The following is a 17,960-nucleotide window of genomic DNA, read 5'->3' as shown; positions in this document are numbered from 1 at the left end:
GAGACATGTACGGATTCCTCGAAGTGCACAGCACACTCAACTTATACGTCATCGGGAGGCCGTCCCGGACTCTGGACGGCGATGCTGATGTCACGTGACATAACTCTACGTCACTTCTGCCAGTCACGTGGCATTGGCTTTAAATTCCCATCGTCCAATAAAACTCCGTCGTGTACTCAGGCTCTGCGCTTTCTGAGCAGTTGAAATGACCAAAACGACCCTGACACCTTGACTATGATGGCATGACTGATTGCCATTGCGCACCCGGGGAACACGTTTAGACCCCGTTGAAATGACCGTCACGAGGATTAGTGCACTTTGATTTGACGGTAGGGGGCATTTTGGTCACGACGAGGATACAACACGTGTCCCAAACCCAATTTCCAGCTCATCAAGTCATCAATCAGCCTTTCCCCGTTATGGAAAGATTTGACTGCAAGTTTTAAAGCATCGAATTTGGGTGTTTGATTTGAGGAGGGCCGTAGGATTGTGCCTCAAAAGGCGGATCACACGGACTTCGAAGTTAATCTGACGGTTGGGGATGGATGAGGCCTGAGACGTACTAATCGACTTCTTTTATTTGATTTTGGATTTGTGAATTAAAAATGTTTTTTTATACTTTGAATTCGGTATAATATTTGATAAATTTTTTATTTAATTAAAAAATTAAAAAATTGTTTATTTTCATTACATTTAATTATTTTTTAAATTAAATAAATTTTATATTAATAAAATAATAATTAATTATTTTAAATTATAATATTAATTATCATTTTATTCTCATATGATATAAAGGTAAATAGTAAAATATGTATTACATTACATCACAATGACATAAGACATTAATATCATATGATATAAAAATATAAATAAATTTTTAAAATATACATAAATATATCTATTTATAGAATATAATCTTAGAAAGAATGTCACAATTCAACAAGTTGTCAAATTGTTCTTATATTTCTTTGACTTTACATCTGTTCTTTATATGAAAATCGTTCTGTAGTGGATTTATAGATTCTTGATTTGATTTTATTGGGTTGGGAATTGATTTGGTTGGTTGAAGAAGGGTTTGAAAGGGTTGTCTTCGGGAGGTTTTTATTTACTCGCGACGTGGTAATCAATAATCCTTTTTGAAATTAATTTTTTTATTTTAATCTATAATAATCAATAAACATTTATTCATATATTAAAATTACTTTAAGTGATGCTTTTGGATGACACTTGATACAGTATTTTGTATGATGAACGTTGACAGTTATTTTTTGTTTTTATTTTGAGTTATTATCTATATTATAAGTAAAAATATCTTTAAATTAGCATTTTCGTACTTGGATAAAGTGACACATACATAATTCTTTTAGATTACAAAAATACAGTGACCTGAGCGCAGAACATGGGTTGCACACTATAGTGTGCAGATGTATAAGTGAATGCTAGACAGTAGACATCCCCTCTTTTACAATTTTTTTTTTCTCTGGAAAAAGGGAGTGTGGGCCTATGGAGAGTGGGGCCTAGAAGACTGAAGCAGAAAGTGGAAACCATGCTTTGACTAAAAGGCCCAAGCTTGAGTTGCAGAGCCACTCTCTCAGGCAGCCCAAAGTTTCGTGAGCCGCTAGTACTAGTAGAGTAGTAGTTAGTACTACTAAGAAAATAAAGAGCAGTAGTTTCCCTTTAAGAATACAAGCATGGGAGTTTGATATCGCTGATCTTACTCAAGATCGATGTCTGTGTGTGAGGGTGTATATATATATATATGCATTGATGCTTTCTGGCACAATGAATCATACATAGCAACAATTTAAAAAGAAAAGAGTCTAAAATGCAAGGTCATTGGTGATTGGTTTCTGGGAAAGTTCAGTTAGGTGTTGGTGTTCCAAAATTCTTGCAGGTGATGATGATGGACTGATTACTATATGCGATCCTTGAAAAACGAGGCCCCATAGCGAAGAATATACTCTCTAATCAAACATTCATCACTGGAAGTTGTCGTTATAGGTTTTTAGGCCATGAAATGATAACACACAGAGATCCATGCGTGTACTGCTGGATGCCCCAGAGTGACCCCAGCAGTCCAAGTGCCATACTTTCCACTCCTCCATCATTGTTTCACTGTTTATCCTTACATTCTGGTTACACCTACAACCTCCCTTGGATTTTCTGTAACCATTCATAAATAAATCATAGTTTTGTTTCGATGAATCTGTCGAGGTATGCATGCCATCTTAGTTTGGACCAACTTTTGGTTTCCCAAGTCCTAATTAATGAACCAGGCGTATTTGAGCTTCAGTGACAACGAGCCAGATGATTTCGCCATGTAAATCACAATTCATTTTGGCTATATAAAGTGATTATGAGCCACCTTATTTTAGTATTATCATCATGAACAAACATGGGAAAAAGAGCTAGGAACCATGAAGATGACAGCAGCATTGTGTCCTTAACCAACAGATTCCCGTTTTGTTTCTTTGCTCGACGACAGAGCCTGCATTTGAGCGGTTTGAGTCCCCTTTGAACTGGCCAGGATGTTGTTGAAGCCTTCTTTGGAAGCCAACTGGACCCCATATCTCAAAGCCACAACTCTGCACTAATAAGAACCTCCCCAAGATGCTGACAACAGAATGACAAGTTGACAACCCATTAAACCGGCAACGAAATCAATAGGACCAAGATTTTTTGAACATGGACTGTTGATTCTGGATATATTCGCATCGGAAATCTATAAACCATTATAGATTTTGACGCATGAAAAGCAAATATATTTTCTATATAACATCTTAACATATTTTAATATTTATTATATAATATAATTTTTGTACATTAATCAAACACTTATATATATATATATATATATATATATATATTCTTAACATCGTCCCGTTCAACTTAGGTTTACCTTCATTATGCAATATACATCTGAAACTCTTCCTTGCATCAAGCATTTTTTTGCAACGGCTTCAAACTCAATTTAAAGCTACTATTCGACGCCGTTTGGCATTATTGAAACTATTTTTGAAAAAGTTTTTCAAATTTTTTTTCCTTATTTGAAAGAGGAAAAGCTTTTCCAAATACAAAATATATTATGAGTTAATTGAAAAAATTGTATTGGTTGACGCAAAAAGTCTTGCGTCCAAGGATGTTTATAATCTATTTTCTACGCCCTTTTTTTCAAACCAATTCCATAAACTTTGGGATCAACCCCACTTGGAAGCTATTGTCCTTCCCTCTTTGTAGGCTTGATCCCACAAATCAATAAAGTAATAAAGTGTCATTATTTTCTTTTTGATTTTCATATCTTTATTTATTATTCTTTTTTCAATAAAGCAACATTAATTATTTTTATTCAATTATATCATAGAGATCATATATATCACTATTGTAAAATTTATTAAGATATTACAATTTTTAGTTTCTGTTGACTTTTTTTTTCAACTTATCTATATCTTAAAAGTAGAAATCAAACTAAACAAAATTTTTGAAAAACTTTTAAAAAAAGTAACTATTTTTTGGTAAGCAAACTTTAAAAAAAAGCTTAAACAAAAGTTTCAAAGAGAAGCTTTCTTTTTTCTTTTTTTAAAAACAAATCAACTTAGTTTAATCTTAAAGAAAAAATATTACAATTTAGTTTAATTTCAAAAGTTATTATTTTTCATAAGAGCTTCATAATAACTCCAAATAGGGTCTTAATACCAATACAAAATAATTAAAATCAATTAAATTTTTTTATATAAATAGGAAATAGGTTTTTCACACATAAAAATCTTTATTTCTTTTAATTTAAATTTATGATTTATTCCTTTAACAAACTTGACAAAGTTTGATTTTCTTTTTATATAATTAAAATCAAAAAAGGAGGAAGCCGTCGTGATTTTCACATAACTTGACAAAGTTATTCTGACCATTTTTCTCTCACTCATAGTTTTTAAGGTAAAATACTCCCGTTACTCTAAGTTTTAGTCAAAATTTCAAGCAGGTCTATTGATTTTCGAAATGGACACTTCGTTTCAGAAATACAAACATCAATAACAAAGATTAAAAAAATACTAAAATGTCTTTTCTTTTTTATTAATTTTAAAAATTATTATTATATTTTTTTTAAAAAAAGCACCGATCGGTGATCCCCAAGTCTCCAAGAAAGGGAGCACTGGTGCTCTCTCAAAGAGCCCCAAATCAAGCATCCCCAAGATAACGAGCTTTTTTTTATTATCAAAAAATTAAAAAATTAAAAAAATTATCTACTTATAATTATAAAGTTAATCAAAGGTAAAATTATCTTTTTACTTTTGCACATCAATAAGTTGATGGAAACATTAATAGTTGACTAACAGTTAGATCTACATATCTGACAAAAAATATTTTTTTGGGGTAGAGTATCCATTTTAAAAATTAATAGACTTCCGTATAATTTCAATCAAAATTTTGAGAGATAAGGGTATTATCTTAATTTTTATTTACGTTAAAACACCAAAGTGATTCGAGGTAAGTGCAACATTTTATTTTATTTTTTATTTTGCTATGTTTTAATATGATCATGTTGTAGTTAACAGTTTTGAATTTTAGATCTTTTTTTTCTTAATTTTTATAAGAACAAAAAAAATCAAATTATGCTACTTTATTGTTGGGTCGTCTATTATTTTTCTAGTAATCTTTCTAAATAGGGGTAGAGGAGAGTGAGATCGCGATTTGTGTTGGAGAATGATGATTTACAAAAGAACGGAGAGTAAAGAGAGAGCAATTAAGAGAGTGAGCATTTCTTGAAAAGCTAGTGTGTTTTTAAAAAAAGAAAAAAAAAAGCTCATCTCTGAAGCTTTTCTTTAAGCTCTTTTTCATTTTTAAATACTTCTTTAAAAAAAAGCTATCTTTTTAAGGCTTTTTAAAATTCATAATTTGGTCTGACTTTTACTTTTAAGAGATGGATAAGCTGAAAAAAAGTCGGACCAAACAAGATTTTGAAAAACTCTTAAAAAACAGTTCTTTTAAAAAACAAAATCTAAAAAAAAAGTTTCAAAAAAAGTTTCAGAAAGAAACTTTCTCTTCTATTTTTTAAAAACATGCCAACTTTTTAAGAGAATTTTTTTTTGTTTCAAAAATATCCTTTTCTATTAAAAATAATCCTAACATTACACTCTCAAAAAATTCCCCTTCCTTAATCTTAACACGTTAGCTTTTATATGTCCAAAAATTTGTTTTAAAATAGATAAGAAAAATAAAGTTAAATTTTTGTCCATTATAAACACAAAAGAATTCATGATTAATAGAAAATTATTTATTAAATACACATTATGTTAATTTTAATCAAAATTTGAACTTATATAAGTTGTTTTGTCAAATAGTTTATCTATAAAAAGATATTATAAAAGTAATTTATCAAAAATAATTTTAACTTAATTTTAAAAGTTAATATTTTTCATAAAAGGTTCAAAATAACTTTTAAACTAAAAAAAAGTCAAGGCAAACAGATCCTAAATAGACAAAATGAGAATCCAATGGGGCCTAAATAAATTGATGAATGTGACTTGAATTAAAAAATTTTAAAAAATTAATATAATATTTAAAAATCTTTAAACTAGTTTTAAAAAATCAAATTAATTTTTAGTCTTTTATTGTATTTAATTAAGCTATTATATTGTTATTTTGAATCAATACGATCTTATAATTAATAGTAACTAATTGTTATTAGTTAAATTATCATTTATCATTTTATATTAAGCGACATTAATGGATTAATTATATGATGTCCCTTGTATTTATTTTTCATTCAATTTTATATGAATTTTTATATTAAAATAATAAAATTTGATGAATTCAAATATTTGATTTAATGGTTAGTGTAAAATATTTTGATTTAAAAATTAAAATTTGAAAATTTTTTATTTAAATAATAATAATATTATGATCACAGTAATGTTTTTGCAAAAAAAGGGGATATGATTACAATCAAGTAGGACTAGTTGAATGTGATTGTATATGGAGAGTCTTAGGATTGGAATGAAAACTAAGATTATTTTATGATAAAAATATTTGACTCTTAAGATAAGATTATTTCATGATAACTATATTTGAGTCCAAGTCAAATCTTAGTTGTTCTTCTAATTGTTGAGTGGGTTTCTGCAGCCCAACAGGATACAAATCCTCTACCCCACTATTGTGCCCCCATTCGTGCCTCCTCCTAATATTTGGCCATCTGTCCTATCTCTTTAATGAGCTGTTAACAACGATAGTGTCAAAATTTTAACGTCGGCTGTTAACGTTACTTTAAAAATAAAAAGAAAAAAAAATCCTATGCTAGGTTTTTTTCCTGTTGGCTGCCTACTTCGCTTTTACCTTATTTTGGCTGCTTACTGCTTTTTTAATTCACTTTCACCTTTTGACAGGATACTTGCAATTTTTGTAATTTTTTATTGATTCATTACATAGTGTTTCATTGAATTTTGTGCTTGCAAATAAAATCCTTCATATTTTTTTTTGAAAGGCATTCAGTGTTTTATGTCTTATTCATGATTATTCATGTTCCAATATGTATTTTCTTTTTCCATGAAAATATTGATATCGTTGTTTATTTTTTATTTTTTAGGTTATAGATAAAGAAACTTCAAATACAATTAATAAAGATCAATTGTGTCGAAGATTAAAATTTACTGAAGATATTCTCCCATCGATTAAACCAATAGTGGAGCAGAATCTAGAGCAAGATAAGTGTTCAAACATGATTGATTCTAATACTAATATTATGATTTCAACTCATGCAAATATGTGGGAAGAAATTATTCTAAAAGTTGGAATGAAATTTGAAATAGAACAAGATATTTATGATTTTTACAACAAATATGCCAAAGAAGTTGAATTTAGTATTCGAAGAACTAAATGACATAAGGATAAGTATGGTAATTGGGTGGATAGGGTTTTTGGTTGTTCTTGCCAAAGAACTCGAAGACATGATAAAAGAGATGATAATGTCAAAAGCCATCGTCGAGACACAAGATTTAGGTGCTTAGCTATATTAGAAGTTTTACGATATGATGATAAATTATGTGTTACTAAATTTATTGCAGAACATACACATGCATTAGCGTCTCCGTGTAAGCATATGTTTTTAAGATCTCAAAGGGTAATTAGTATTCCTCAAGTTGTTGAACTTGAAATGCTGATTGCTCCGGAATAGCACCAAAGGAGAGTGTTGGCTTTTTGGCAAGAAAAGGTGGACTCGAGAATCTTGGTTTTATTCCTGAGGACTACAATAACTACTTACGTTCAACAAAAGCAATAAAAGTTAGAGATACTGGTAATGTCTTAGAGTATCTACAAAATATACAACATGATGACCCTAATTTTTCTTATTCTATTCAAGTTGATTTTAATGATCTCATCACAAATATTTTCTGGACAGATGGTAGGATGAAATTAGATTATGAATCTTTTAGAGATGTGGTATGTTTTGAAACAACATATAGAAAAATTAAAGAGGGTAGACCTTTTGCATTATTTGTTGGTATTAATCATCATAAGCAAAGTGTTATATTTGTTGTAGCATTGTTATATGATGAAACATGTGATACTTTTATATGGTTGTTCGATTCATTTTTGAAAGCAAAGTTAGGGAAAAAACCAATGACGATCCTTACATATCAAGGCGCTGCAATGGCTAAAGCACTTGCTTCACAATGGCCTGAAACATATCATCCTTCGTATGTGTGGCATATATATCAAAATGCAGTGAAACATCTTAGTGATGCATTGGAGAAATTTAGTAGCTTTGCTAAAGATTTTAGTAGTTATGTTTATGATCATGATGAAGAGGAAGATTTTCCAAATGCATGGGATGGTGTGCTTGCAAAGTACAATTTGGAAGACAATAGTTGGCTACATAGAGAATTTGAATTGAAGGAGAAATGGGCTTTGGTTTATGGATGACAAACTTTTTTGTGTAGACATGTCCACTATTCAAAGAAGTGAAAGTATGAATAACCAAATAAAAAATTACATTAGTTATAACTATGATTTATTACGTTTTTTTCATCACTTTCAGATATTACTAGTTGATAGACGCTATGAGGAGTTGAAAGTAGATTGCAAAGACAATCAAAGTAAGCCATCTTTGCCAGTTCTAGTGGAGATATTGAAGCATGCAGTAGATGTGTATACTTTAACAGTTTTTAAAATGCTTTCTAATGAACTTTGGCTTACTTGGGATTGTGAATTGTATACAACTGAAATCATTGGGAGTACTACTAGTTACAAAGTCATTCCTCCAAGAAAACCTCATGATCAAACAGTTACATTTGATTCGTCAAATTTGACAGCTAGTTGTAGTTGTAAGAAATTTGAATTTGTTGGTATTTTATCTACTCATACTTTGAAGGTATTTTCTTTTCAGAATTTTAAACGAGTTTTAGATCAATATATATTAAAAAGATAGACTAAGGAAGTGAATATTGGAGTTGTGGTAAATTCTTCTGCATCCATTAGTACAAATGATCCTAAAGTAGATGTAAGAACTTGTTACAAAGTTTTGCTTCCATGGTATTCTAATTTAGCAACAAGAGTTGCCATGAATGAGCAATAATTTAATATGGCTATGAGTGATGGAGAGAAGACATTGAGCAAAGTTGAGACAGCTTTGAAGTAGTTATCAATTGAAGAGTCTCGAAGCTTCAGTGATGGAAAACAAGTTTGTCAATTTGACGAAAGTAGGTATAATGAGAAAGAAAGCCAAAAAATCAAAAGAATCAAATGTAAACCTAAAAGTAAAGGAGATGTAGATGTATCATCTCGTCGACTAAAAAATGCTTTGGAAAAAGCTAAAAGAAAAAAAAGTTGTCAAATTGATAAATTAGTAAAGACTCCATTGGTTCAAGAGGTAAGGGTAATAATTTCTTAATATTGTTTTATATTATGTTTTGATTTAATTTTATGGTTATTATTTCCTTCTAGTCTATATATTCATGTATTTATTCAAATAATTTCATAGGATTGAAGTCAAATTGCCTATACTTTGTACCATAGTGCTGCAAGTGGATTCAATCAATATACTCAACCATTTCAATTCGTCCAGGTAATTAAAAATATTATAATAGTAAAATTAAATTTTATATTTTATGTATCACTTACATATTTGAATATTTGATAGTAAACTCATGTTAACATCTATTAGTTTACTATCACAAGCATGGTGAATTTACTATAATTAATCCCTTTTATATTTAATAAATAAATTTATTTTTTTATTTTTGATTATAATACTTAATTAATTTTTTATTTGTATATATATAAGTTCAAATACCACAAGTTCATATTTCACAAAGAGAAACTTCGGAAGGAGATGAGAAATATTAGATGAAAGATATGACTTTACCAACATGTTTTTAATATTATTGTAATTTACTTACCAAGGATAAAAGTGATTTATTTTGCTTTTGAGATAAAACTTTAGTTTTCATATTTGTTAAATTACATATAGTTGAATTTTATTTATTTTTGAATTATGCCAAACATTATTTTATTTGATATCAAGAATAAATTTGGAGCCTTCTACTTCTATTGGGTTGGAAAGTTGGGATGCAGAACTCGTTGTTCTTCCTAGTGCCTTCATCTAGATCCAGATGATAATATATGATAAAAAAAAGAGTGTTTGCCTCTTCTTTTTTTTCTTATTTACTAATTGAGTTCAGTCCTCTATCAATAATTTTAAGGGTTTATATGAAATGGGGCGTTTTCTGGGATGGTTGGCTTTTAGTTGCAAAACTTGATGATCTACCGTTTTTAACCCTAAACTTAAAGAATTAATAAAAAAACTTACAAAGGTTGCAACTATCCTACCAAAAGGTTGAAAGCGAAGCAAAGGAGGAGTAAGCAGACAAATCAAGGTAAAAGCGAAGCAGGCGACCAACAGGCAAAAAACCTGTTGGGGCAGATAGGACAGATGGCAAAAATATAGACAGGAGGCACGAATGGGGGCACGATAGTGGGGCAGAAGATTTGTGTCCCGCCGAACGGCCCAAGTACGTAGGACTTTGACGACCTGGATCTGGAAGATAACGTAGTCCATATTCTATTTTTCATGACCAAACAAATTAAATATTAGCTACTTGGTTCATACAAATTATATATTTGGTGGAGAGATTATAGAAATAAAAATTAACTTACAATGTAATATAATGTAAAGTAATAACAAAATTATATGATGGCAAAATAATGCATTTATATTGAATTGATGAGAAAAACAAAAAATACTACCATTATAAATGAGTTTAGATTAATTGACAAGAAAGTAAGAAAGCATTAGATTGACAAATTTTCACATCTTTAACTAAATTTAATTTATATAACATTTTTCAAGATGAAATTATGTAAATTATTTTATTATCTAATTTGAGTCTATCAAAACTATGCATTTTTAAAATTCTGAATACATTGCAATATTCCCAAGTGGAATATTCCTTGTGTTGGTTTTTTTTTCTACATAACTACATCAAAGATGTACTTTTTTTTATGAGATTCTTTAAATTTTTGTTTTTCACTTTTAGCTATTTGTGTTTTGTTTTCTATTTATTTTTTTATAAAAAGATAATATAAAATATAAATGAAACAAAGTTTAAATGATAATTCATTTTGGTAAATATTGTCATCTAGTTTTTGCTTGTGCGCGTTCTCTCTGCTATGAAAATGAAGCTAGTTATTTGACAAAACAAGAAAAGAAGGCAATATATATATATATGTCAACATTAATTATTGAAATATGAATGAAAATATAACTGTGGCAATTAATTCAACTCTATTTTTGAGGTCTTCTAAGTTTCAATAAATCTGATGAATTTCAAAATTGTATTTGAAAAAAGAAAAACATTGCAATAAGTATGAATTCGGAATTTGACACTTACATATACAAAAACCAAATTTAATAAATTTACGTTATGAAATTGGGACATTACAAAGATCTTGGCATTAATTTGTTGCATGCATATATACTTTCAGTTTGTCACAGTTTTTGCTGTTATACTGCTTTTAAGAAGCTCTAGCTATGTGGGAGGAACTTGGAAGTTGGCAAGTACGCCCGAGAGGACTTCGAAATTTTCGTGGACTGGACCAACGCGGAATAGTTGTTTCGTTTCTTCTGTAATTTCGCATTGATGTAATTGACGACCCAGGGAAACAAAGACAGAAATTTCATAGAAGCAGCTGTAGATGAAAATGATGTTGGGCCTATGCAACAACATTTGCTCTGGGCAAAAGTCTTCGGACACCAGACGAGTTTTAATTACTAAGCCTAGTTTCAGTCCAAAATTGCTGCTTCTAAACTCCGAAAATTCATCTAGTTGGTCCTTGCCTTGGGTCGGTTTTTATCCGGAGCTTGTTGCCTGGAGGCTGGTAGTAAAACTAATATTTTTGATCTTCTTCATTTTGGCTACTCCGAATTTCGTGATGTTTATCAGTCCCGATTAGCTGATCCATTATGAAGCAAAATGAAAACCCCAAAATTGTAAAGTTGCATAATGGAGTTTGTGTAACAAATTTTTGCTTTTAGCTCTGTAACTATGTATCAGCCCAGTCCAAATACTGCTTAAAGGAAAAGGCAACACAGATGGCTTCATCCCTCGATGACCTCGGCAACAGTTGCAGAGAAATGAATTTCGTCATTGAAAAAAAGGAAGAGAGAGTTAGATATCTTAAAACAATGACGATGACGATAAAGCTAGTCATCTCATACGTTTTCTTCCAATCTTGTCTCTCTCTCAAAACTCGGCAATCTCATGCGGAAATTGGTGGATTCCATTCTGCCTTTCCTCATTAATCGCCACCGTTTTTTAGCCTTCCTTCGCTAGCACCATCATCCACTGGGCACAAACTCAGAATCATCGTGAACTGAACTTAATTGAGCAGGAAATAATACACTATCAAATGCTCATGGCGGAGAATAGTCCAATGAAGATGCAACTGATCATCAAGCTTGTTTGCTGCCAAAACTAGACACGGTGAAAGTTTATCAACGGTATACTTATATCTATATGGTGGCTTCGGCGTTACTTGCCTTCACTATTCTGGTTCTGCATGCTTGCCACTCCGTTCTCCATAATGACCGGTGATGCCTTGAAGGAGCAACAGAGTTATAGATAGAGTTATAATAATTTGGAGCATATGTTAGGATTACAGAGTAAATAAGCCAGTGAGCCAGTCACTGACTCCTCTTACGTTCTCTTGCTGGCTGCTCCACATTTCCAGGTTTATGGGTGTGCTTCTCTCTTGTTTGCCTTTGTGTCTTGTATTATTACATCAAAAGTTCCTCCTGTGAAAATGTATGAAATGTTATTCAACTCCTGTTATTTTTGCTTGATTTTGCATTTAACTATGTATTGATCAGTCCTAACCTCTAATTTAGGGTGTAATATTGGACCCTTAATTCGATGAAAAGTTGGAAACCGTATATTTCCATTATTATTTGCTTTTGCGCAATCAACCATTTTATTTATAGGCTGGTCTCAAAGCACCAGAAAAAGCACTTAAATCACTATATCCAATGAGGTTCAGTGAATAAGTATTACAACAGAAATCCGCCAAGCGAGGAATTACATCCATTCACCTAATAACACAACTCAGAAGATACATAAAAAACAACACTTCATGATAAGAAAAACATGGCGGCAGAATAAAAAGAAGTTCACGTGAACCCAGGCACATGGTAAGTGAAGCATTGCTCCAACGGTTCCTGAAAGAAAAGAAACTTCCAGCACTTTGATCTGCTCCTAATATTCGCCACCATGCAAGGAAGAAACCACCATGTTGATGTTCGGAATATTTGTAGGATTTGGTGTCTGGAGTTCAACATCGGAAGATTGAACCTAATTATAAAGAGCAAAACAGATCGAAAAGCATAGTCCTTTTTGCACGAAAATACAAAGCTTGGACTTGACCTGCATTTACATATATACAAGGGTTGAGAAAGACGAAAATAGCATAGCATTTGTTATACAATTATGGCCGTCCCTTGATCTTGAAGGGCTAGCATATCATAGTTTCGTTCCAGTAGGCTGTGGAGAGTGTAAGTTTTGTAGTGGCTTCTTTCTATTTTACGTACTATGAAAAGAAAAAAACGAGAGAAAGTTATTTACAAATTCATATAATAAAATGTCAGTCAAGTTGCAATAAGGTTCCAGTGATGATGTCTGCTTCAGTTCTCCCTGCATAATCTCTCCCTGACTCCCACCCAAGCAGAAAGCCTAAACCCCTGCAAATCAGCATGGCCTGATTAAGGATTTGACCAGATAAAGTTGTATATTCAAGGAATTAAAAAGTAGGGACCATATAACCAATTCGCTAATCGTGAGGGAACCTGAGCCTGCGAAAGATGTCTTTGGATTAGAACTATATCAGTTTTAACAAATATTCTGAGCAAAGATGGCCTTGAACTCTCTACAGCTCTATTATGACTACTTGTCTTATTAATTATAGAGGTAAGCATTCCCTTTAGTCTAAAAAGCTTATCATAACAGAACAAATTATATTTTTAAAAATAAAAAAGAATCGAAATCTACTTAAATGATCAATTAGATCGATTCTAATTATTAATAACATTAATAATATTCACATTACAACATAATTTTTTTTTAATACTCAATAATGTTTCATTAATAAAGCCTAAATGCTTTTAGTTTAATTATGTTCTATATATTAAAAAAATTATATAGATATAATATTGAAAATATTGAGCAAAAAAACTTAGATTATATCAATATGCCAAACGATTGCAGCTATATCATTGACGTGGTTTACCAGCACTAAATTACTAATAATAACCTTTAACTTGAAATTTTATGCAACTCATATAGTCTAAGTATATATATATATATATAGATATATATATATATATATATATATGCATGGTTGTCTAATCCTTTTGTAGCATAAAATAATTTATTTTTTGTGGAAAAATTTGTAAAAGTCATATCTCAATCTCGTAGTTTGACTCGTTGAAGGAAATGTTCAATTACTTGCTTAGCCTGGTGTTTTAAGAGGCTCTATTAATGACCTGAAGACCCAAAAACCCAATAAAAATGATAAAATGTTGGCCTTTTGATAAGCCCAAAACAAAACCCAAAAATCTAAATATCCAGTTATGGACCCAGGATGTTTGGCCCACCACGTCTCCATAGTTATTCATTCAATTTGTACTGCATGTGTACTAACCAAAACTCAAATAACACCAATGTAGTACTACAACATCAACTCATTCCCCAATCCCAAATGAGAGTGAGTGATAAAATTTGAAAGTAATCATTTTATACCATTCGTTAGCTTTGGACGATATACAATTCATAGGTATTGATTTGGTCTACAATTAATACTGTAGAATTACATGGAGAAGCAATTGGTTCTTGTTTTTGCTGTCACTCTCACTCTGACTGCCGGGGCATTCTTGGAGAAACCAATAGCCTCCCATCTTCTATGAGCTGATGGCCGTGGGAGATTCTCCGGCACGATCGTCTCCAGCGAATTTGCATTCCATGGAGGGCACACTCTTTTATCACTCCATCTTGCTACTTTCGAGTTTGACTCTGTGGCAGATGAGATTTCCTCCGCAATGGCGCTGTTGTCAGTTATATTACCAACTTGTAATCCAATTATGATGCAGGTTACCCCTAGTACACATTGCTTCCTCCATTTATCATCCCTTGGCCTAAGAAAATGGATGGACATAAAAGAATGTCAAAATCTTGTACGGCACAATATTAAGCAGGTAACTTAGCAGATACTTCAAGTGATGAGGAAGATGACTTACCATGCAACTTGTGATGCCTTGTTTCTAGAAGAAGACATGTCTAAGCCAGGAGTTGGAGTTGGAGGGGACACGTTGAGGCAGCACGAAATGGCCATTCCTCCGTCTCTCTAATATTCCTTGCTCTCCCTCGCAAGATTTGAGTTTTGACAATTATGGCCAAAAAGAGAGGGAGATTAACGCATATATATAGACACAGAGAGAGAGACGGAGAGGAGCTGTAACTTGTCACCAATGGCCAGCTGCTGGCTGTGGGGTTTTGAGGTTTTGGAGACGTTGGTCAGATCACGGTAGCTGACTAGGACCCAAAGCTGTCCTTTTGCAATTAAACCACGTGGGTTGGACCCATTCAATCAAGCCACCTTTTCGCTTGCCGGCTCTCACCATCGTTTCCTAAGGCTTAGAGACGCGTGTCGGGAACAGTTTCCTCTAGAGTGAAGACAGATTAGTCATTGACTCCTTGGCTCGTTCCTCAATATTTCACCTTGACAGGTCTGACTATTATTTTCTTCAATATTACGGTATATAAATACTAATTGAGAAAACACTATTTATCTATCAATATATATATATATAAGATTTAGATGTGATGTTGAATAATTTCTATGATACTGTCAATTCATCATAAAGTCTTAATTTATGATACAAGTAAATTTAAATTTTTTAAAAAACTTTAAAATAAATATTAATAATTTTCTTAAAATTTAATTACCTAAAAAAAATAAATTCGAGTTTTTTTCATTCACAATCCCCTTTTACCCAACTTCTTCTTCTAGACTCAACCTCTGACTCCAAATCTCAAAACTCCTCTCTTCTATGATTGAGATAGATTCCCAAATGTTTTTTTTTTTTTCAGATATAGTTTCTCTAATATCATGTATATTGATGATTGAGACAGATTGCACATGTTTTCAATGTACACATACAATACATTCCGTATTTGTTTACAACTACTCAGAATCTAAGCATGTAATTTTCTTCAACAATTTAGGACTGTGGTTCTTTATACAATTCTCAGTCTGTATGACATTCAACAATCATGAAAATATAAATTATCTTCAAATTGTAGAGTCCTTGAAAAGATGTGGTATTTATGAAAATTCAAGTTTTATCCTTCTTGATCAATTTAATGCTTCTCTGGATGAGGTACGAGGTGACAGTACCTCATCTGCACTCCCTGTTATGATTGGAGAAGCTTATATGAATGGAAGATGAAGAAAGGGTTTTGAGATTTAGAGTGAGAGATGTTGGTGCAAATGGGATTTTCTTAGAATTTAAATCAATTGATAAAATTGATTTCAAGATAATTTTTTGATAGATATTATTTTAGTACTCATTTTATTGTCACTATGTGAATAGTTTTATAAATATAATGAAATCAATGTTTAACTTCATTTTTAATTTTATGAGATAAATACTTGAGGATTATAAAATTATTTACTTTTTGTAATAAATAAATTATAAAGAATTTGAATTTCTTTAAAAGATGATGAGAATTCAAATTGTTTATATTTATTTTTTTTTGAATTATTTAGTACATAATAATTTGTTCTCAATTTTCTAATCTCATCTTGTTTGTTTTTGATATATCAAAATGATTGCGAGTGCTTAAAAAAAAAAATAGTTGGCGAGTGTCTTCTTTTTTATGAAGATAATCCTTTATCAATGCATTCCTACGTTTTAAAGACACATTTGCATATTACAAGACACAAACTTAGATAAAAGATATTGTTTTAATAATTACCATTCATTTTATGAGACTTAAGTTACAATATAAAAAAGATAATTTTTTATATCTAAATTTTAAGTAGTGATATTTTTTAATTATCTTATAACTTTTAGATTTAAATATGTTTTTTTAATATATTACTTTATCAAAAAATATAATTATTGACATAAAAAATCATTTATATTTCAATAGTTACAATATGTAATACTGTGTGACATAATCTTTTTATTGATATAACTTTCAAATAGTAAAAAATTTTCATATGGAAAAAATGTAATGTTTTATATGAAGAGACAATCTTTTATTTTGAAAATACATCAATAAGAAATTGAATCTCCTAACAAGAAAAGAGAAGAAGAAAAAAATAGATTAGGTGATAAATTTTTGTTTGTAAGATGATGATATGATTAATGATTATGTTCAAGCACATATTTCGTGTAAAAATTACGAATATAAATTTAAATGACTCCATATCATCACCAATAATAATAAACTCTTTTAAGAGCTTGATTGAAACATCATCAAATTATAAAATATTCTCGAGTCATATTCTATTGATCGAAAACTCTTTATATTTCCTTTATTTTTAACTAGATGCAATGCAACCAAATTAGTTGGGTGCGTTTTACGCCATGGAAGAAGATTGGTTTTTACAGGGCGTAATCTAAATTCAATTAAAAGAAAAATCAAGTTAATTGGCCAAAGATTTTCTTAAACAGTCTCAAACCTACTTTCTTTTATCTTTGCTTCACTTTCCTTACCTAACAAAGTAAGCTTTCAAGGTTTCGTTGTCGCTATTTTCAATGTTATCAAAAATTGAAATAAAAAAAAAAGGACAACAAAATGTGGAAACTAAAAGATTAACCAACTACCAACGCAATAATAGTTTGGAATTATCAAATTATTTCCCACGTGATTTTTGTGGTCAGAAGTTATTTCAACGTATCATCAAATGGTCGTTGAGTAGTTACCAACTATTTAGAAACGTTGATGATAGCTCACTATTCCTTGATTTCTTGCGAACCAAACATGAATAGCGTGGAACATATTTGTTTAATTTAATCTTTGGTGTATTTGCCCCACCCAATCTGTTGCCATTCAAGTATAGCGATGTTGACACGTTGGCTAATTATTATTATTTATTTCTAAATTTATTTTTATAATGAAGGAAAAAAACGTAATGGAAATGCTTGCCATTTTTATCTTTATTATTTTATTTAATAAATTGTTAAAATTTCAAATATAAATCACTTAAGGTTCGCTCAAAAAATCTTCTTTTAATAAAAAAAATAATATTTATATTTACAATTTCCAGAACATATGTAAGTTGCATGTGATAACACATGCTAGGTTAGATGTATCATATGTGGTCAACAATTAAAACAAATTTAATGTCTAAGACAATAGATTATATTAATTACACACAAGTTCTATTAACCATGCTGACAAATAGTCTTTAAA

The 17,960-nt window shown here is 30.7% G+C and overlaps 2 protein-coding genes across 2 annotated transcripts; one reads left to right on the top strand and one right to left on the bottom strand.

Moving 5' to 3' along the window:
• The first annotated feature begins 7,611 nt into the window (after window positions 1–7,611).
• LOC110410315 (protein FAR1-RELATED SEQUENCE 7-like) lies at window positions 7,612–11,264 on the top strand. The gene is made up of 4 exons (XM_021419954.1): window positions 7,612–7,902; window positions 8,030–8,362; window positions 10,975–11,043; window positions 11,148–11,264. Exons 1-4 carry the CDS (start codon window positions 7,612–7,614, stop codon window positions 11,262–11,264), a joined length of 810 nt encoding a protein of 269 aa, XP_021275629.1.
• A 2,988-nt stretch (window positions 11,265–14,252) lies between these two features.
• Window positions 14,253–14,970, bottom strand: LOC110411294 (histone deacetylase-like protein). Its single transcript, XM_021421380.2, has 2 exons — window positions 14,774–14,970; window positions 14,253–14,671 (listed from the first exon to the last, which is right to left on the bottom strand). Exons 1-2 carry the CDS (start codon window positions 14,866–14,868, stop codon window positions 14,347–14,349), a joined length of 420 nt encoding a protein of 139 aa, XP_021277055.1. The 5' UTR covers window positions 14,869–14,970; the 3' UTR covers window positions 14,253–14,346.
• Window positions 14,971–17,960: the final 2,990 nt, after the last annotated feature.

This window comes from Theobroma umbraticum, unplaced genomic scaffold (genome assembly GCF_002168275.2).
Source record: "Theobroma umbraticum cultivar Fairchild unplaced genomic scaffold, ASM216827v3 scaffold_56.0, whole genome shotgun sequence".
In the NCBI taxonomy this organism is placed as follows: domain Eukaryota; kingdom Viridiplantae; phylum Streptophyta; class Magnoliopsida; order Malvales; family Malvaceae; genus Theobroma; species Theobroma umbraticum.
This window is presented reverse-complemented; position numbering and strand designations above follow the sequence as displayed.